General features: G+C 40.6%; 1 protein-coding gene across 4 annotated transcripts in view; it reads left to right on the forward strand.

The window, feature by feature from the left end:
* Positions 1-560: 560 nt before the first annotated feature.
* Positions 561-22,117, forward strand: part of LOC120945518 (E-selectin-like) — a 223,704-nt gene continuing 202,147 nt past the window's right edge. The window contains exon 1 of one of the 4 annotated variants that reach the window (XM_040359718.1): positions 561-691. In XM_040359718.1, the coding sequence (XP_040215652.1) occupies positions 689-691 (3 nt within the window). In that variant the 5' untranslated portion in view covers positions 561-688. The remainder of the gene's footprint in view (positions 692-22,117) is intronic. The other 3 variants (XM_040359719.1, XM_040359716.1, XM_040359717.1) reach the window with 3 other exon arrangements.

Genomic DNA, 22,117 nt, shown 5'->3' on the forward strand with positions numbered 1-22,117 from the left:
TTAATTTTTCATAATAACAATCTGGTGATTGGTTGCTAGGACCAACTAGCAACCAATCACCTGGAAAGTTAACTCCGGAAGCTCCCACTGTCTTATCAGCGCAGCTTTGTATCTCTCCCGTGTTCTCATTCAGCTTCCTGCTCCCTGCTCCGCTCTGCTTTTACTTAAAATGTCCATGGGTCGGGTGCACGTGAATTCATCACGTGTACTGACGAGCCGGACAATTAGCAGCGGCAGGCGGAATGCGGCCACGGGCTGTAGGTTGCTGACCCCTCCCCTTGGGTCTCTGCTAAAAAAAAAAAAAAATGTGTAATGTTTGGAGGTTCTAAGTAATTTTCTAGCAAAACATACTGATTTAAAATTATAAACAAGAAGTGACAAAAAGTTTGCTGTATGTGTGCACAGTATATTAGTGATTATGTTGGTGATTCTTCTTTGAGTTCACTCCCATTAAAAATATGAATAATGGTACACTGACGTTTTTTTATATTTTCATCCTCCTTTGAGTTACTGGAATCCAACATTATTTTCTTAACACACCCTCTAATATCAAAGAAACCACAGTATAAATGGGATGTACTCACGAACATAGTCTCAAGTGGCATTAAAGGAAATGTGTGTAAAGACAGGAAAGTTGTTCATTGTTTGCACTAAGATGATATAGTAAATTTATGAAGCCCAGTGTAAAATGGTAAGTTAAAATTTACTCCCTTATTAATAAACTGTAGTGGACTGTATGTATTGCATTTGTATTTTAAACAACATGCATGTGATTTTCTGTATATTGCAAGTACTGAGTTAAGATTGTATGTTTCATGCATGCCATTTAATCATTTTCTGTTGAGTGTTTCTTCATAATTAGGTTAGTCATGAAATAGAAGTTTAATTCACACACACACATATATATATATATATATATATATATATATATATATATATATATATATATATATATATATATATATATATATATATATATATATATATATATATATATATTTCAAAGCGTTTATAGCTAGTTACCATCATAGATCTGTGTCTTCATAGTAGGGTTCCATGTTTATTTTTCATTTTGGAGTAAATGACAGAACTTTCTCAAGGCATAAGTGAATTAAATACCTATCTCTGCTGTATAATTGGAATTGACTTGGTGGTAGCTATGGCAGTTTTGTATGACTTACCGGTACTAAATCTGACAATTCTGTTGTAAAACTTTGCAATTTAAATACAAATACTTAACTCTAACATCAATAAAATACACAGTCACACCAGGGTATGGTAGTTTGGAGTCTAGTGTCAGTCATGTGCACTATTATCTACAATAATGAATAATATAGCAATGTTATTAGAAGTTCATTTGATGATATATACTGTATATATGATAAAATATAAAAAACATACTGGTAATTAGCTTTTGTTGTAAGTGTTTTAAAGGGAGAGGTGGCATTAATAAGGAGACATTTATTTTTGCTATGTACAGAACAATGTAAAATATAAATAACCCAATTAACAAAAATATTTCTGTATATTTTGCTGTTATGTAAAGTGACAAACAGAAAAATGTACAACATTTATACACTTACTATAGTTAGAAATCATAGAAGATAAATCCATACCTCAGCATTATATATTTTTTAAATATATGTATATATATATATATATATATATATATATATATATATATATATATATATATATATATATATATTTAAAATTCATACAATTAGATTAGACAAGGTAGTGCATCTGAAAGGCTTGGATTTCCTTTTAGGACATCTGTTGTAAAAAAAAATGATGTAGGTCGTCATTGCCTGGTTGTTATGCCAATACCCTGCAGTCAGTACTTTCTGAGTCACTGATCCAGAACAGGTACAGATATCAGACATTCTGACTTTTTATTGCTTTTTGTTTATTCTTGGAGTGGGACTCATATTTTTCTCACAACAGGTGTATTTTGTGTACTTCCTAAAAATTAATGATGATCCCTATCCCTTTATTACAACAGTGTAAGGCATTATGCACATGTTCTCTACGTGAGCGGTTTTATCTATGCCTTAAAAAATCAGCATTTTCCGCACCAGGAGAACAACAGGTGCCGCTAACAACTTACCATGAAAGTGAATGGCTGTACACAGCCATACACATTTAATCACCAATGCTTCTGTGCATCTGCATTTACCTGCGCATGCATGTATGATGTATTTCCTGAACACAAAACTTTTCGAGTAGCAGTCGTAGAGTGGACTTGTACCTGTTTTGTTCAGTAGGCCCCTGGCTTTATTGTAAAGTGATCCAGGTGGCTGTAGAACCACTAAATCACTTGTACGCTACTTGCAGTGTGCCTCTCCTCCCGCTGGACTTCCCCTTTGTGTTACCCGGGGTCTCCCACTCCTCCTAGGAGCTCAGGGCCACAATTAGTGACAGAATGTGGAAAGGTAAGATATTAACGAATATCTCTATTCCTTGGTGTTTTCTGCTGTGTGTGAAGCCATAAGGGCTCAGCTCTGGGCATTTATGACTTCAGAGCTGTTAGAATCCCAACATAAATGCCCAATGCACAGCTCATCAAGCACAGTGCTGTGCTGCATTGGCTGCAGCAGGGGACAGGGGAGACATTAGGGCAGGGGAGACTATTTATGTCTCCATAAATAGTACCTGTCACCTGCCTGATGATATCACATAGGGACTTGTTAGCCCCCTTTTAAAGCAATAAAGATAAATAAAATAAAAGTAAAGAAAATAAAATGATAATAAAATTAATTTGAAGGTAACCCCGTAGCCATGAGCACACCCACAAATGCAATTGCGCCCAGGGTACCCATGTATATGTAAACAGTGATTTCACCACATATGTTATATACTACATCAGGGCTGGTGCACACCACAAAAACGCACTCCAGATCCTTTCCAAATGGGTTTCTGCATACACGGGTTCTGGATAATATTCTAGGGGGGGGGGGGGGGTTTTAGTGCACTTTTAAAGCTTTTTTCTTTTTTTTTTCTTTTTTCTTTTTTCACTTTCACTGTGTGCGTTTTTGATGTGTTCCAGTGCATTCCGGTGCATTTTTGATGCATTTTACCACGTTACAGTACAGTCCAGTGTAAGAAAAATTAACTGACTGTACTTGTGTGAACTGTGGGGGCAAGGTGCCCCAAAGCACCCACCACCCCATGTTGAGGGCAAGTGGACTAGTATGGTTCAGGAGAGGGGGGGGGCGCTCGCTCGTCCCCTGCCTTTCCTTACCTGCCGGGTTGCATGCTTGATAAGGGTCTGGTATGGATTTTGGGGCGTCCCCAAATTTTGGCGTAGGGTATCCCCTCCAAATCCATACTAGACCCAACCAAGGGCCTGATATGGACCTGGGGGGGGGGGGGGGGAGGCACGCTGTTTTTTTTTCACAATTTTGTTTTTTAGCCGGCAATTCTTTTTTTTACATTCAGCTGTCAACGAGGAAGCCCGCTGACAGCTGATGACTCATCGGTTGTTAAGGACGGGGCGGTTGGCTTCCCGACCCATTCCTTAGCAACCAGCTATATAGAGTGGAAAAAAATAAAAATGCAAATCGCTGCAAAATCGCGGTAAAAACTCAGTACTTGCGTTTTGGATACAGGTCCATTGAAGCCTATTACATGCAAAACGCTGCATTTTGCGGGAAAAATGCAGAGACACAAAAATGCATTCATGTGAACGTGTGTCATAGGAACCCATGTTAAAAAAAATCCTGCATTTCTGCAAAATGCATCAAAAACGCATTTGTGTGAATCGAGCCTAAGCAGGTGTGCACTCTTATGCAACCACTTTATTTCATTTTTTATTTTTACCCCCCCCCCCCACCTAAAAGATTACAGTTTGTTTTTCGATTGAGTTGTACAGTTTATAGGTCACAATAAAGGTGAAAAAAGTTCTGAAATTATTTATATTTGTCTCATTTTTTTTTACATCACAGAAACCTGACATATACGGTCATGCTCAAAAGTTTGCATACCCTGGCAGAAATTGTGAAATGTTGGTATTAATATTGAAAATATGACCGATCATGCCAAAAATAATGACTTTTATTTAAGGATAGCAATCACACAAAGCCATCTACTATCAAATTGTTTTTTGGATCCTTTTTAAATCATAATAACAGAAATCACCCAAATTGTCCTGATAAAAGTTTACATAACCTGGAATGTTTGGCCTTGGTACTGACATTGAAGGTGGCACACACAGGTTAAAATGGCAATTAAAGGTTAATTTCCCACATTTGAGGCTTTTTAAATCACAATTTGTGTCTGTGTAAAAATAGTGAATGAGTTTGTTAGCTCTCACATGGATGCACTAAGCAGGCTAAACACTGATCCATGAGGAGGTAGAAAAGAACAGTCAAAAGACCTATGTGACAAGGTAATGAAACTTTACAAAGATGGAAAAGCATATAAAAAGATATCAAAAGCCTTGAATATGCCTTAATACCAAGCCAAGGTTAGGTAGATCAAGAAAGATTTCAGCCACAGGAACTGTTCGGGATACAAAGAAAAACCCACAGATAACCTTAGGAGAAATACAGGCTGCTCTGGAAAAAGACGGAGTGGTTGTTTTTAAGGAGCACAATTCAATGATACTTGAACAAAAAACAGCGGCATGGTTGAGCTGACAGAAGGAAGCCTTTACTGCGCCAATGCCACAAAAAAGCCAATGAGGCACGTCAAGGTGTTGTTGGGCATATTGTAACCAGGCTTTTTTGTGGAACTTGTGCAGTAAAGACTTCTTTCTGGCAATTTGACCATGCAGTTCTATTTTGTTCAAGTATCATCGCATTGTGCTCCTTAAAAACAACCACACCATATTTTTCCAGAGCAGCCTGTATTTCTCCTGAGGTTATCTGTGGGTTTTTCTTTGTATCCCGAACAGTTCCTGTGGCAGTTGTGGCTGAAATCTTTCTTGATCTACCTGACCTTGGCTTGGTATCAAGAGATCCCCACATTTTACACTTCTTATTAATTGATTGAACAGTACTGACTGGCATATTTAAGGCTTTGGATAACTTTTTATATCCTTTTCCATCTTTGTAAAGTTTCATTACCTTGTTACGCAGGTCTTTTGACTGTTCTTTTCTACCTCCTCATGGCTCAGTGTCTAGCCTGCTTAGTGCATACATGTGAGAACTAACAAACTCATCTACTATTTACCGTATTTATCTGCGTATAACGCACACTTTTTTCCTCTGAAATCAGACGGTAAAACGTGACTGCGCGTTATACGCCGATATCATGTTCTACCAGCAGGGGGCGAGGATCAGGGACATGGCCATGGAACAGCGCTCTCTGCATAGTCTAAAGTTAGAAAAAAAAAGTCACTTGCCAGCCCCTTGTACACTGCTCTTCCTCTGTCAGCCTCATTTTAAAACGAAGCTTGTAAATGTCTATATAGCTCAGTTTTTTCAGGCTGCTCTCCTCCTCTGAGTGTAGCTTTGATTGGAGGAGAGCAGTCACATGCCCATCAGGGAAGAGAAGTCATGTGACCAGATCAGTGGAAAAAAAACAGAGCTATTAAGGTAAATGGAAGCTTTGTTTTTGCAATAGGAGACACAGGAGGAACAGTGTGGTAGGGGCTGACAGTGATTTTTTTTTTACTTAACTATAGCTAATGCTGGTAGCACTGTCCCAGGAGACTGGGGGTCTCCTGGGAGTGCAGGGGGGGGGGGCTGTGTACTGAATGGGGGGATTGTATAATGGATGGGGGCTGTATACTGGGGAGGGGGGAATGTATAATGTATGGGGGGGGCTGTGTACTGGATGGGGGATGTATAATAGATGAGGGCTGTATACTGGGGAGGGGGATGTATAATGTATGGGGGGATGTATAATGTATGGGGGGCTGTGTACTGGATGGGGGGATGTATAATGTATGGGGGGCTGTGTACTGGATGGGGGGATGTATAATGTATGGGGGGGGGGCTGTGTACTGGATGGGGGATGTATAATGGAGGGGGGCTGTATACTGGATGGGGGGGATGTATCATGTATGGGGGGGCTGTGTACTGAATGGGGGGATGTATAATGGATGGGGGAGGCTGTATAATGGATGAGGGGGATGTATAATGGATGGGGGGATGTGTACTGGATGGGTGAGGCTTGTATTGTAAAGGGTGCTGAGAAAACATTTTTTCCTTAAACTCCCCTCTTAAATTTGGGGTGCGTGTTATATGCCGGCGCGTGTTATACGCCGATAAATAAGGGTATATACATACACTAATTGTGCATTAGAAAAGCCACAAATGTGGGAAATTAACCTTTAATTGCCATTTTAGTCTGTGTGTGCCACCTTTTGTGTCTGTACCAAGGCCAAACATTCCAGGGTATGTAAACTTTTTATCAGGGCCATTTGGGTGACTTCTGTTATCAATATAATTTAAAAAGGATCCAAAAAACTATGTGATAATAAATGGCTTCACATGACTGCTATCCTTAAATAAAAGACATTTTTTTGTCATGATCGGTCATATTTTCAATATTAATGCCAAAATGTCACAAGTATGCAAACTGTTGAGCACAACTTTATATATAGCATGGATGTAAATTGTAACACTATCAATTTGTGATACTGTTTTAAAAAATTTGTTTCTGTGAATAAAGTGTAATTACAGTTGCCTGACCACCTGACCTTTATGTTAAAGGGGCTGTAAAGGTACAATTTATTTTTCCTAAATAGCTTCCTTTACCTTAGTGCAGTCCTCCTTCACTTACCTCATCCTTTAATTTTGCTTTTAAATGTCCTTATTTCTTCTGAGAAATCCTCACTTCCTGTTCTTCTGTCTGTAACCCCACACAGTAATGCAAGGCTTTCTCCCTGGTGTTTGAGTGTCGTGCTCGCCCCCTCCCTTGGACTACAGGAGAGTCAGGACACTCTCTACAATGCAGATAGAGAAAGGAATGTGTTAGTTAATGGGCGTCCTGACTCTACTGTAATCCAAGGGAGGGGGAGAGCACGACACTCAACACCAGGGAGAAAGCCTTGCATTACTGTGTGGGGTTACAGACAGAAGAACAGGAAGTGAGGATTTCTCAGAAGTAATAAGGACATTTAAAAGCAAAATTGAAGTATGAGGTAAGTGAAGGAGGACTGCACTAAGGTAAAGGAAGCTGTTTAGGAAAAAAAATTGTATCTTTACAACCCCTTTAACATAAAGGTCAGGTGGTCAGGCAACTGTAATTACACTTTATTCACAGAAACAAATTTTTTAAAACAGTATCACAAATTGATAGTGTTACAATTTACATCCATGATATATATAAAGTTGTGCTCAACAGTTTGCATACTTGTGACATTTTGGCATTAATATTGAAAATATGAACGATCATGACAAAAAAATGTCTTTTATTTAACCACTTAAGCCCCGGACCATTTTGTTACTAAATGCCCAGGCCAGGTTTTGCGATTCGGCACTGCGTCGCTTTAACAGACAATTGCGCGGTCGTGCGACGTGGCTCCCAAACAAAATTGGCGTCCTTTTTTCCCCCACAAATAGAACTTTCTTTTGGTGGTATTTGATCACCTCTGCGTTTTTTATTTTTTGCGCTATAAACAAAAATATAGCGACAATTTTGAAAAAAATGCAATATTTTTTACTTTTTGCAATAATAAAAATCCCCAAAAACATATATAATTTTTTTTTCCTCAGTTTAGGCCGATACGTATTCTTCTACCTATTTTTGGTAAAAAAATCGCAATAAGCGTTTATCGATTAGTTTGCGCAAAATTTATAGCGTTTACAAAATAGGGGATAGTTTTATTGCATTTTTATTAATTTTTTTTTTTTACTACTAATGGCGGCGATCAGCGATTTTTTTCGTGACTGCGACATTATGGCGGACACTTCGGACAATTTTGACACATTTTTGGGACCATTGTCATTTTCACAGCAAAAAATGCATTTAAATTGCATTATTTATTGTGAAAATGACAGTTGCAGTTTGGGAGTTAACCACAGGGGACGCTGTAGGAGTTGGGGTTCACCTAGTGTGTGTTTACAACTGATGGGGGGTGTAGCTGTAGGACTGACGTCATCGATCGAGTCTCCCTATAAAAGGGATCACTCGATCGATACAGCCACCACAGTGAAGCACGGGGAAGCCGTGTTTACATACGGCTCTCCCCGTTCTTCAGCTCCGGGGAGCGATCGCGACGGAGCGGCTATAAACGAATAGCCGCGCCGTCGTCCGGGATCGCTCCCCACGGGTTACCGATCGGACCCCCGACCCGCGGAAAGGTGGGGACGTACATGTACGCCCATATGCCTGTACGTGCCATTCTGTGGACGTACATGTACATGCGGCGGGCGTTAACCAGTTAAGGATAGCAGTCACATGAAGCCATTTATTATCACATAGTTTTTTGGATCCTTTTAAAATTATATTGATAACAGAAATCACGACCACACCAGGGAGAAAGCCTTGCATTACCGTGGTGAGTTACAGACAGAAGAACAGGAAGTGAGGATTTCTCAGAAGAAATAGGACATTTAAAAGCAAAATCGAAGGATGAGGTAAGTGAAGTAGGACTGCACTAAGGTAAAGGAAGCTATTTAGGAAGAAAAAATTACCTTTACATCCCCTTTAACATAATGGTCAGGTGGTCAGGCAACTGTAATTACACTTTATTCACAGAAACAACATTTTTAAAACAGTATCACAAATTGATAGATGGCTTCAATGTTTTGTATCACTGATCTATGGCTTCAATGTTTTGTATCACTGATCTGGGACAAGTATTGCATATTAAGGTCCCTTTCACATGTTTGTGACTTTTTTTTGCGACTTTGGACATCAGAGCGGCATAACATGTCAGACCCCATGATTCCCAATGATAACCATTCATATCTGTGCGACTTCAAGTCGCACGGACTTCAAAGTAATCCCTGTAGTCCCATTCCCTGATATCGCGGCAAAATCACGTGACTTTCAAGTCGTGGCAGTGGCCTTAGTCAGGTTAAAAAAAAGAGTCCATCTAGGTCAAACTATATTAAAAGAGTTTCTGACTTCAATTACTGCATGTTTATTCTGGGTTTATATAGTCAGACACAGCCAGGCAACTAGCACTTTCAGAACTTTGGTCAACAACAGCATCCCCCCATATTAATTTTCTAATAGGCGTCAAGAAAAGAGATTTCAGATGGAGTGCTTGCTCCATCTAGTGACTGATCTTTAAATCTGTATATATATTTAAAACAATAAGGCCCCATGCACACGAGAAGCAATTACAAACACCTCTAAACTCACGTTTTCAAAGGCAAAAACCGGCGTTTAAAACGCCCGTTTTTGCCGCAAATTGCGCTGCGTTTTACCGCGTTTGCGGCTGTCAGCGCTTATCTCAAAGACATTGTAGACCCTCCCAAAGTGTAAAACGCAAAAATAAAACGCTTCTGAACCCAAAATTTTGCGTCTGAAAAAACGGACATAAACCCAACTGCTTTAAAAAGCCAAAAAACGTCATTGTGTGCATGGACACATAGGATAACATTAAATGTGTTCAGGGGCAGTTGAAAAAAATGCCCAAATGCCTCTGAACTCGAGTTTAGCAGCGTCTCGTGTGCATGGGGCCTAAGACTGCATGCACATGGGCACATTTACCTGTGCAGCTTAAAGACACTGCATATTTTTGGTGTTCTGGATGCACACCCATAGACATGAAGGTGAAGACAGCTGGACGCAGCTATTTATGAAATGTAGCACATGCCCACAGATGTAATGCACTAAATGGACAATATGTGTTTGGTGCATTACATCTGTGCACATGTGCTACTTTATGCAATTAGCAGCGCATAACTTTGTAAAGCCTTCCTATCCCATTCATATCTATATACAGCTGTATGCAGCTTTCGGACATCCGGCACACCAGAAATATGCAATGTCTTTATTTTGCACAGGCAAGAGCACATATGCATATAGCAAGCAATTAATTGAAAAAAGTAAATGTATTGAAACATCAGTAATATTGAATTAAAGTGGTTGTAAACCCTCACATATACCTACTGAAGGGACTAGCCTTAGTACATCTTTAAATTATTGCCTGGTTCTTTGTTAAATATAGTTACAACAGCAGGAGCAATAACCAGAGGCATAGCTAGAACCTTCAGGGCCCTGGTGCAAGAAACCATGATTAGCCCTTACCACTGATCCTGGGGGCAGAAGGACCTGCATAGGAGGGGTGGCATATGGAGGAACAAATCCCCTCCATTTTTCTCCTGCTGCCTCTGAATGCCTCGGAGGGAGAGGAGGAAAAATAGACTTTTAGTGGAAGTGGGGATTGGATGGGATGAGTGGCAGCGGTGGGGGGCATTGGATAAAATGAGTGGCAGGAGGTGGTGGGAGGATGGGATCAGTGGTGAGGGTGGTAGTTGGGTGGGATGAGATGAGTGGTAATGGAAGGGGGGATAGGATGGGATGAGTGGGAGTGGTAGTGGGGTGTAATCAGGGGCAAGGATGGTGGTTGTGGGATGGGATCAGTGGCAGTAGTGGTCATGGTAGTGTGGGGGGTATAAGTGATGGTGTGGGGGGTATCAGTGGCAGTAGTGGTGGTGTGGGGGGAATCGGTGGCAGTAGCAGTGGTGTGGGGGGGAATTGGTGGCAGTAGTGGTGGGGGGAATTAGTGGCAGTCGTAGTGGTGTGGGGGAATTAGTGGCAGTAGCAGTGGTGGTGTTGGGGGAATCAGTCACAGTAGTGGTGGTGTGGGGGGAATTAGACATGTGCACACAAAAAAAAAAATTGTTTTGGTTTTGTTTCGTCTTGTTCCGTAGGTTCATAAAGATTCGTAATTTCGTAAGACGCAAGTTTTCCTATTTCCTATTCGTTTATACTGAATGATTCGTAATTCTGTCTAATTTATTTTCGTTTAATGGATTCGTAATTTTGTACTTTTGTAAATACATCGCAACATGCAGCTAATCCATAGTAAGATAGACTTTCTCTTAAGCCCCGTACACATGGTCAGAATTTTTGCCAACAAACTTCAAAATTAGCGTTTTCCAAAAAATCCGACCGCGTGTACGCTCCATCGGACAAACTTTTTCTGTTTTTTCTGTCAAAAGTCCAGCCAACTCCCTTCGGCCAAAAATCCACAGAAAAGTTTGTTTGAAGTCCGATCGTGTGTACGAGGCTTTACACTGTCCAATGTGAGTCAGCACAAAAGAGATAAGCTGATTGGCTAAGATATTAAGTAAGATAATCACTCACTAACTATACTGCTCAGTGCCCTTTCGAAAGAACGATACAAGTACACAAATTTACCAACAGACAAAGAAACAGATTTACAAAACACACAAATTAAAATACGAACATACGAATGAAAATACGAACAGAATAAAAAATTTGGAATGCAAATCGTGCGTTATAGATGTAATTTTCGTTCTTTTGCTGTTTCGGTGTTTCGTATTTTTGTAAGATTGTCCCATCGTACGTTCGTATTTTCGCTTGTTCGTTATTTTGCTTATTTGTAATTCTGTAATTTTCATATTTTAGTTCTTTCAGCTGGACTGTGCCCGTGAGTGCGGGCGGGAATGATGGGCGGAGCAGGTGGGGAGGTTGGGCGGAGTGGGAGGCGACTGTGCAGTGTGCCCGTGAGTCAGGGCGGGGAGGATGTGCAGAGCAGACGGAGAGGATGGGCAGAGCGTACAGGGACTGTGCAGTGTGCCTGTGAGTGAGGGCGGCGTGGAGCAGACAGGAACTGCTCGTGAATGATCAGTGTACTGATGGGCCCCCCTACAGTGGCGGAGCTCAAGGGCGACTGCTGCGACCCTGGTAATTCTGACACTGGCTATAACATTAGCAATTGTATTACCTTCACATTGACTTTTTTGAATACCTACTGCAATTATTGCAAAAAATGCAATATTAAATCAAATCACAAAAAAAATAAAAAAAATAAAATGATCTTGTAGTCTAGTAGCAAAGTGGGGAGGAATGTTTTTAGGGGTTAACCTGTCCACTTCATCAGTTTTTGTGTAACACTACATGAAGTATTAGTTTTGAATGTTTTGCCAATCTCTGTGCAACGAATAAGCATAAGGGATCTTTCACACGGAGCGCCCGTTCAGGTCCGCCTGCCAGTTTTTTTTGTGGACCTGAACGGGCGCTCCGTGCTCCTCTATGGAGCCGCGGATGTGAGCGGTGACATGCCCGCTGACATCCGACCCGCCAAAGTGTGACGGAGGAAAAACCTACTTTTCCATCCGTCTGCGGATCGGATTGGGTGAACACGGACAGACGGTCCTGGCTCATCCGATCCCCCATAGGGGAGAGCGGAGAAAAGACAGGGTGGTCCCTGCACAGTGTGCGGGGACCGCCCTGTCATCCGCCGGCTCAGCGGGAATCAACGGAGCGATCCCCGCTTAGCAAGCGGAGGTTCACGGGGCGGATCATCACTGATCCGCCCCGTGTGAAAGGGGCCTTACTAAGTAAAGAATGTTAGTCTCTCTTATATTGAGGAGGTAGAGAGTCAGCTAGGTTGACAAGTAAAAATAACTACATGGGATGGCACAGTTTAATTGAGGACATTTATAGACCCTAGCAAGGCAGTAGTGTGGAATGTTGGACAGCAGGAAGATAAATAGCACTCACCTCCTATCAGGGCCGCTGATAAGCCAGTACAACTGGCCCTTTTTTTTTTTAGGGGTCCGGAGGTCCCCAGGGTCCCAGATGACAACTCCCCCTTTTTTTATTTATTTTTTAAAAAAAATATATATATTTTTTTAATATATTTTTATTTAAATTTTTATTAAAGGGCCATTTTTTTTTTTAGAGGTCCGGGGGTCCCCAGGGGTCCGAAGGTCCCCAGGGCCCCGAATGGCAACCTCCCTTTTTTTTATAAATTTTTTATAAAAAAATATATATTTTTTCTAATATATATATTTTTTAATTTTTTATTAAAGGGACAATTTTTTTTCTTAGGGGTATGGGGGTCCCCAGGGGCCCGGAGATCCCCAGGGCCTGGGATGAAAACACCCCTTTTTTTTTATAAAAAAATAAATTCATTTTTATATATTTTTTTATTTCATATATTTATATATATATATATATATATATATATACATATATCTATATCTATATGTTATTATTATTATTAAAGGACCCAGAGGTCCCCAGGGCCCCGGATGGCAATCCCCCTTTTTTTATATAAATTCTTTTTTTTTCATATTATTTTATTAATTTTTTTTTCTTTTTATTCCTTTAATATATAAGGGCTCATGAGGTCTCCATGTGGCAAACCCCCCCTTTTTTTTATTAAAGGGCCCTGAGGTCCCCAGGGCCCTGAATGGCAACCCCCCCTTTTTTTTTATAAATGTTTATTTATTTATTTTATATATTTTTATTTTTTAATTTTTAATTTTTATTAAAAATTTGTAAAGGGCCTCCCTCCCGCTTCTCAATTTCAATTTCAGACGGCAGCCCCCCCCCCCCCCCGGTTCTCTGCTCCAGGTGCCTACCAATGCCGCCAATCCCGTAACGTGCTGCAGAGACAGTTTCAAGGCGGGGCCAGGGGTGGAGCTAAAGGAGGGACCATGGGCGGGACCAGGGGTGGAGCTGAAGGGGGCCCCGTCAGGTAGGCTGTACGGGGCTCCATGATTTCTATCAGTGGCCCTGCCTCCTATAACTGTACATTTCAGAACTCTCTGTCAGGATGGGGTGAGTACTCTTTTTTTCCAAGCTTCTTTTCACAGCCAAAACCTAGCTGAATACTGATATAAGGTCCTGACAAATAATTCCGTTTTAGGTTGGCCATAGATAAGTAGATACTGTACCTCTCCGGAAATGATAGGCAATAATATATTGACTCATCCTTGAGTGCCAGGGCACACAGTAATGCAGTACTTTGATCATTTCATTTATTTCAAAACAGAGGAAATATTTCAGGGAGATTATCGAACGGGCTAATTTTCACCTCCTAGGTGGTCAGAAACAGGTGATGCTTAACCACTTAAGGACCGGCTCACGTATATATATGTCATCACGGTAACGACAGCAGCTGCTGCCACAACCGAGATATTCATTTTTAACTTGGCCGATCCTGTAAACGATAACGGTGGTCTCCGCGGCAAATTCGCCGCAAGATCACCGTTACTGGCGGCGAGAGAGGGGCCACCCTCCCGCCGCTCACCCGCGCCCTCCGTCGCTTACCGGAGCCGTCGGCAGTGGCAGAGGCAATTGGGTCCTGTGTCCTGCTTGGCTGGGATACGAGTGAGGGCAAGATGGCCCCCACCCATCTCCATAGCATAGCAGGGTGTCAAAACGTCACTTCCGCCCATGCTTCTTAAAGGCACATTTTTCTGTTGTAATTTTTTCAAATGACTAATTTTTTATTTTTTTTGGTCTAAATATGAGATCTGAGGTCTTTTTGAACCCAGATCTCATATTTAAGAGGACCTGTCATGCTTTTTTTTTCTAATAGGAATAAAAGTGACCCATTTTTAAAAAAAAAACAGTGTAGAAATTAATAAAATCAATTAAAATAAATAAGAAAACAAAACAATTATTTTTTAAAGCACCCGTCCAGACGAGCTTGTGTGCAGAAGCAAACGCATACGTGAGTAGCGCCCGCATATGAAAACGGTGTTTAAACCGCACAAGTGAGGTATCGCAATCATTGGAGCAAGAGCAATAATTCTAGCCCTAGACCTCCTCTGTAACTTAAAAGATGCAACCTATAAAAAAAATTAAACGTCGCCTATGGAGATTTTTAAGCGTAAAAGTTTGATGCCATTCCACAAGCAGGTGCAATTTTGAAGCGTGACATGTTGGATATCATTTTACTCGGCGTAACATTATTTTTCACAATATAAAAAAAATTGGGCTAACTTTACTGTTGTCTTAATTTTTAATTAAAAAAAGTGAATTGAAGGGGACCCCTACGCCATTTAAAAAAAAAGATTTGGCGCAGGGTTCCCCTTAATATTCATACCAGACCTGAAGGGCCTGGTATGGAATTGGGGGGACCCCCATGCTATTTTTTTTTTAATTTTGGTTCGGGTTCCGTTTTTTTCAATTACTTTTATCTGTATTGCCGGGACCCGACAATTCATTATAGCCGCAAGTAGTTTTAAATTACTTTTTTTCCTTTAGAAATGTCATTTTGTGCAGGGACTGTTCTAAACATGGGAAAAAAGGCACCACTTTACAGGCACACCCCCCAGGTATGAAATTTAAAGGAATATTTCACTTCTATTGTTTCACTTTAAGCATTATTATTATTATTATTATTATTATATTATTATACAGGATTTATATAGCGCCAACAGTTTGCGCAGCGCTTTACATCAGGGAAGACATTAAAATATCCTAAAAAAATCTATTTTTTAAAACTTTTTTTGCATTGATACATGTCCCCTGGGGCAGGACCTGGATCCTCAAACACTTTTTATGACAAAAACTTGCATATTAAACTTTAAAATTAGCACTTTAGATTTTTCACCCTCATGTCCCATAGACTTTAACTGTGTTGGAATTTTTTTGCCTGGTTGCATGTTCTGCTGTGAACCGAACCGGGTGTTGGGCGAGCAGTTTGGACTGAAAATAGGTTTGGCGTGAACATCGCCTGTTCGGCAAACAACTGAATTTATAAGGCACTCAGGGGAATGTTCGTCCGTGGAGTGCCCCATAATGTACTGCAAGCTACGCAGTGCATTCCAAGCATTGATCAGGCAAAGCTTTTCCCAATCAGGGCATAGTGAATAGCTGGTTGTTTAGGAGCAGGCTGGGAAGCCGGCTGCTGCGTTCTTAACAACAGATAAGTCATCAGATGTCAACGGGTTTCCCCGCTAACATCTAAGTGAAAATAAAAACATGGGCCCAGATTCACAACTGAGATACGATGGCGTATCTCCAGATACGCCGTCGTATCTCTGCGTTGCGCCGTCGTATCTATGCACCTGATTCATAGAATCAGTTACGCATAGATATCCATTAGATTCGACAGGCGTAAGTCTCTTATGCCATCGGATCTTAACTGCATTTTTTTGACCGCTAGGTGGCGCTTCCGTCGAATTCCACGTCGAGTATGCAAATTAGCTAGATACACAAATTCCAGAACGTACGCGCGGCCGATGCAGTAAAGTTACGACGTTTACGTTAGGCTTTTCCCAGCGTAAAGTTGCCCCTGCTATATGAGGCGCAACCAATGTTAAGTATGGCCGTCTTTCCCGCGTCGAAATTTGAAAAAGTTACGTCGTTTGCGTAAGTTGTCCGTGAATGGGGCTGGACGTCATTTCCGTTCACGTCCAAACCAATGACGTCCTTGCGGCGTACTTTGGAGCAATGCACACTGGGAAATTCCATGGACAGCGCATGCGCCGTTCCGCAAAAACGTCAATCACATCGGGTCACAGTAGTTTAACATAAAACACGCCCCCTGATCCAAATTTGAATTAGGCGGGCTTACGCCGGCTGATTTACGCTACGCCACCGCAACTTACGGAGCAAGTGCTTTGAGAATACAGCACTTGCCCGTGTAAGTTGCGGAGGCGTAACGTAAATCAGATACGTTACGCCCGCACAATTTTACGCGGCTGTACGTGAATCTGCCCCATTGCTGACAATATAATTTTTTTTTTAAAAAGGCTTGGGGGTCTCCCCCAATCCATACCAGGTCCTTTGGGTCTGGTATGGACTTTAAGGGGAACCACATGCCAAAAAAAAACAGTGTGCGCCCCCCAAATCCATACCAGACCTTTATCCGAGCATACAGCCCGGCAGGTCAGGAAAGGGGGAGAGCGGGCCACATGCTCTCAACATGGGGGTGCTCTGCTGTCCCAAATAAACACTGTAAAATATGTTCTTTGAGCTTTACCTATGCCACTAGAAATATCAGGACCAAATCCAACACTATCCTTCTATTAGGCCCAGGTTCCATGAGTTGCTCTGCAACATCACCCTCAATTTTATCAATCAAGTACAAGAATTAACCACTAGTCAACCAGCCGCTGTCATTCTACTGTGGCAAGTCGGGTAGCTGTACATCAGCCCTTTAAACAGCTAGAGCCAATGCGCATGGCTGGCGGTCGCGATGACCGCTGGCCATGCACGATTGCGGGCACGAGAGACAGCATGTGCGTGTAACATTTTGGAATTTTGGAATTTCCGATTTTTCAAATTTTGGAATTTCCAATTTTCGAATTTTGGAATTTCCAATATTCGAATTTTGAAATTTCTGATTTTTGATTTTCAAATCTTTGAATTTTGAAATTTCTGATTTTTGAATTTTCCATTTTGGAATTTTGGAATTTCAGATTTTCGTATTTTCGAATCTTTGAGTTTTCGAATCTTCGCGTTTTCGAATTTATGATTTTGGAATTTACGATTTTCAAATTTCAAAAATTAGGAAGTTTCAACATTCTGAAATTCAAATTTCCTAACTTAGAATTTTCAAATTTTCGAAATATTGAATTTACAAATTCACGAAATTTCGAATTGTACTTATGTTTCAAAATAAATATTAGAATGGTGTAATAGCTGAATTTTCAAATTTTCACATTTCCTAACTTCAAATTTCTGATTTTCAAATTTTGGAATCTTTTAATTTTGGAATCTTCAAAAATCGATTTTTGAATTACCAATTTTCGAATTTTGTAATTTCAAAATTTTGGTATCTTCAAATTTACAAATCTTCGAATTTTCAAATCTTTGAATTTCCAAATTTCCTAACTTTTGAAATATCAAATTTGTGAATTCCCGAATTTCCTGTACTTATGTTTCAAAATAAATTTTAGAATTGTATAATAGCTGAATTGAGCTTCTCCACTTATTGAACACACACCAGCAGTAAGATTTTCTATAGCCATACATTTCTGGCAGTCAAAGTGTTCACATCCTACTGTTTAAGTTTTGCTACTATTTTAGACCAGCATTTGTGGTAGATTTTAGAATTTTGGAATTTCCAGATTTTTAATTTTCAAATTTTGAAATTTCCGATTTTGGAATTTTAGAATTTCTGGTTTTGGAATTTCCGATTTTGGAATTTCTGGTTTTTGGTTATAGGTATTGGAATTTCCTTTCAAATTTGGCTGTTAGTGCCGCATCTAATTAATGGAATAGAACAAATTAAAAAAGTTTTTATTATTATTTATTATTATTATTAGATCGTTACGTTCCATTCGTTTAGATACTGCATTCATTATTTCAGATAGTTCGTAACTTTGGATACATTTGTTATGTTTACTAACAGCCAAATTTAAAATTCCAATACATATAATTTATTAGTAACAGTTAAGTTATTATTATTTAGTTATTATTTCAGATTTTCGGGTTTTCGAATTTTTGGATTTTCATTCTTTAGAATTTTCAGATTTTCATTTTTATTTACGGATTTTCAAATTTTCAAATTTCCAATTTTCTAATTTCGATTTTTCTAATTTCTGAAATTTTGAATTTCCTAATTTTCCAATTTCCGAAATTTAATATTCTGAAATTCGAATTTCCGAATTTCCGAACTTTGAATTTAAGAATTTTCGAAATATCGGATTTCCAAATTCCCTAAATTCGGAATTTCCAAATTTCCGAATTTTCAAAATTCGGAATTTCTGAAATGTTGAATTTTCTAACATTCAAAAATTCGAAATTTTGGAAATCCAAAAATCCCCAAAAGTCGGAAATTCGAAATTTTGGAATTAACTAATTTGTCAAAATTTGTTAAAAAAACTAATTCGGAACTAAACGAATTGCACATATCTATTATATTGAGTCATTTGTAGTTGCCTGTTAACACTTGTTGTAATATGTGTTGTTACTACTGTGTTGAGTGACCTACTGAGTTTAACCATTACTGTAATCTAAGTGAGCAAACCAGTATGTGTACTTATATTTCAAAATAAATATTAGAATGATATAATAGCTGAATTGAGCTTCTCCACTTATTGAACACACATCAGCAGTAACATTTTCCAAAGCCAAACATTTCTGGCAGTCAAAGTGTTCACATCCTACTGTTTAGATTTTGCTACTATATCAGACCAGCATTTGTGGTAGATTTATTTTTGCAAGGTTTCTAAAATGCTCAACCCTGAGCCGCAAATTCTATTAAAGTCTATAGGACCCAAACATGAAAAGTCAAAAGTACAAATTTTGAAGGCGTATATGCCTGTTATTGGCCATAAAAAGGGTATGGGGTCCAGGTACTGCCCTGGGGGACATGTATCAGTGCAATATTTTTTTTAAAACGTTTTTACATGAGTAGTGATTTTAATGATGCTTAAAGTAAACAATAAAAAAATTCCTTTAAATATAGTGGGGGCGGGGGGTACCCTTATACTGCCTGTAAAGTGGTGCATCTGTACCGTGTATAGAATCTGCTGCAGCACTGACATATATAAAGGAAAAATAATGAAATTACCGGAAATACAATACTATTGCCGGAAATACAAAAAAAAACAGCTTGCCCCCCCCCAATCCATACCAGGCCCTTTAAGTCTGGTATGGATTTTAATGGGAACCCCACGCCAATATAAAAAAAAGTGTGAGGTTCCCCTCAAGACCCTCATCCGAACATGCGGGCCGGGATGAGTGAGCACCCCCCCCCTTAAACCATACCAGGCAACATGCCCTCATGGAAAAAAATTACTCCCTTTATGTTTAAGGTAATGAAAGATTTGTGTAAATTGTTGAACATTAAGCAGTTGCATACTTCAGTCTACCACTTACGAACAGATAAGTGGTGCAAAGGTTTAAAAACCCTCAAAAGGATGCTTTAAGCCCTGTACACACGATCGGTTTGTCTGATGAAAACGGACCGATGGACCCTTTTCACCGGATGAACCGATCGTGTGTGGGCCCCATCAGTTTTTTATCCATCAGTGAAAAATAATAGAACCGGTTTTAAATTTTTCTTATGGTTCAAAAACTGATAGAAAAAAACGATCGTCTGTGGGGAAATCCATCGGTCAAAAAGCCATGCATGCGCAGAATGAAGTCGACGCATGCTCCGAAGCATTGAACTTCATTTTTCTCAGCACGTCGTAGTGTTTTAAGTCACAGCGTTGGACACAATCGGATTTTTAACCGATGGTGTGTAGGCAAGACTGATGAAAGTCAGCTTAATCGGATATCCGATGAAAAAATCCATCGGAATAGATTCCATCAGATATCCGATCGTGTGTACAGGGCTTAAGAAGTTGGTGGGCATGAATGCGAGAGAAAAAGATTGTGACAATAATGGGAGAGCTTGGAATTGGTTAATGTCTTATCTGCTGTTTACGATTAGAGTCCCACATTCTTTCAAAGGTTTTCCCACTTTGAAATGTTGCATGGGAATCACCACTAGGGGTGGCCAGATATTTCAGAGGAAACCTAGTAGAGTGACAATACAGCCTATAAGGATGTGTTAAAGCATACCTCAACTATGCAAGACATTCTTTATTGTTTTTGTGCATTTCAATTTTCTTATCAGCCACAGTGAGTTAAGGGCCCTTTGCTCAGCGGGGATCCTCCGTAAAATCCCCGCTGAGCTGGCAGCTGACAGGGCGGTCCCTGCAGACTGTGCAGGGACTGCCCTGTGTTTCCTCCGCTCTCCCCTATGGGGGATCGGACGAACACGAACACTGTATAGTTTAGTTAGATTAGAGGTGCAGGGTGCTGTGTAATATAAATGGGTCCAGTGGTGCAGTGCTGTGTAATATAAAGGGGTCCAGTGGTGCAGTGCTGTGTAATGTAAAGGGGTCCAGAGGTGCAGTGCTGTGTAATGTAAAGGGGTCCAGTGGTGCAGTGCTGTGTAATGTAAAGGGGTCCAGTGGTGCAGTGCTGTGTAATGTAAAGGGGTCCAGAGGTGCAGTGCTGTGTAATGTAAAGGGGTCCAGTGCTGTGTAATGTAAAGGGATCCAGTGGTGCAGTGCTGTGTAATGTAAAGGGGTCCAGTGGTGCAGTGCTGTGTAATGTAAAGGGGTCCAGTGGTGCAGTGCTGTGTAATGTAAAGGGGTCCAGAGGTGCTGTGTAATGTAAAGGGGTCCAGTGGTGCAGTGCTGTGTAATGTAAAGGGGTCCAGTGGTGCAGTGCTGTGTAATGTAAAGGGATCCAGAGGTGCTGTGTAATGTTAAGGGGTCCAGTGGTGCAGTGCTGTGTAATGTAAAGGGGTCCAGTGGTGCAGTGCTGTGTAATGTAAAGGGGTCCAGAGGTGCTGTGTAATATAAAGGGGTCCAGTGGTGCAAGCTGCTGTGTAATATAAAGGGGTCCAGTGGTGCAGGGTGCTATGTAAAGGGGCCCAGAGCTGTGGGGTGCTGTGTAATGTAGGGGGCCCAGGCTCACAGGGTAAACTGTGCCCACCTGTCCAGTGCCACATCTCATCTATATTGTGTTGGCACAGTTGATAAGATATAAAAACAAAATTCACTGCAATAACATAATAGTAGTCATTTGTCTGCCAGGTTGTCTTTGCCTCACAGGATAAACTGTGCCTACCTGTCCAGTGCCACATCTCATATCTGGTGGGAATGTAGCTTGCACGCATAGTACAACTAAACTAATCTAAAAAAAATGACAGGCAGAGGCAGGCCACCCCGCCGGGGCCGTCGTGGTCATGGTGCTGTGATTTCCTTTGGCCCTAGAATAATGCCCAGTGTTCAGAGGCCACGTACCCTGAACTCGAAAAGTTCTGAGGACATAGTCAGAGTTTGGTCTTTCACTGTGAACCCTAACCCTATTACAGACAGGGTTAGGGTTACAGACAGGGTTAGGGTTACAGATAGGGTTAGGGTTACAGACAGGGTTAGGGTTACAGACAGGGTTAGGGTTACAGACAGGGTTAGGGTTACAGACAGGGTTAGGGTTACAGACAGGGTTAGGGTTACAGATAGGGTTAGGGTTACAGACAGGGTTAGGGTTAGGGTTACAGATAGGGTTAGGGTTACAGATAGGGTTAGGGTTACAGATAGGGTTAGGGTTACAGACAGGGTTAGGGTTAGATAGGGTTAGGGTTACAGACAGGGTTAGGGTTACAGACTGTAACCCTAACTGTATCTGTAACCCTAACCCTGTCTGTAACCCTAACCCTGTCTGTAACCCTAAACCTAACCCTATCTGTAACCCTAACCCTATCTGTTACCTAACCCTAACCCTAACCCTGTCTGTAACCCTAACCCTATCTGTAACCCTAACCCTA

The sequence above is a fragment of the Rana temporaria genome, chromosome 7 (assembly GCF_905171775.1).
Source record: "Rana temporaria chromosome 7, aRanTem1.1, whole genome shotgun sequence".
Classification (NCBI taxonomy): Eukaryota; Metazoa; Chordata; class Amphibia; order Anura; family Ranidae; genus Rana; species Rana temporaria.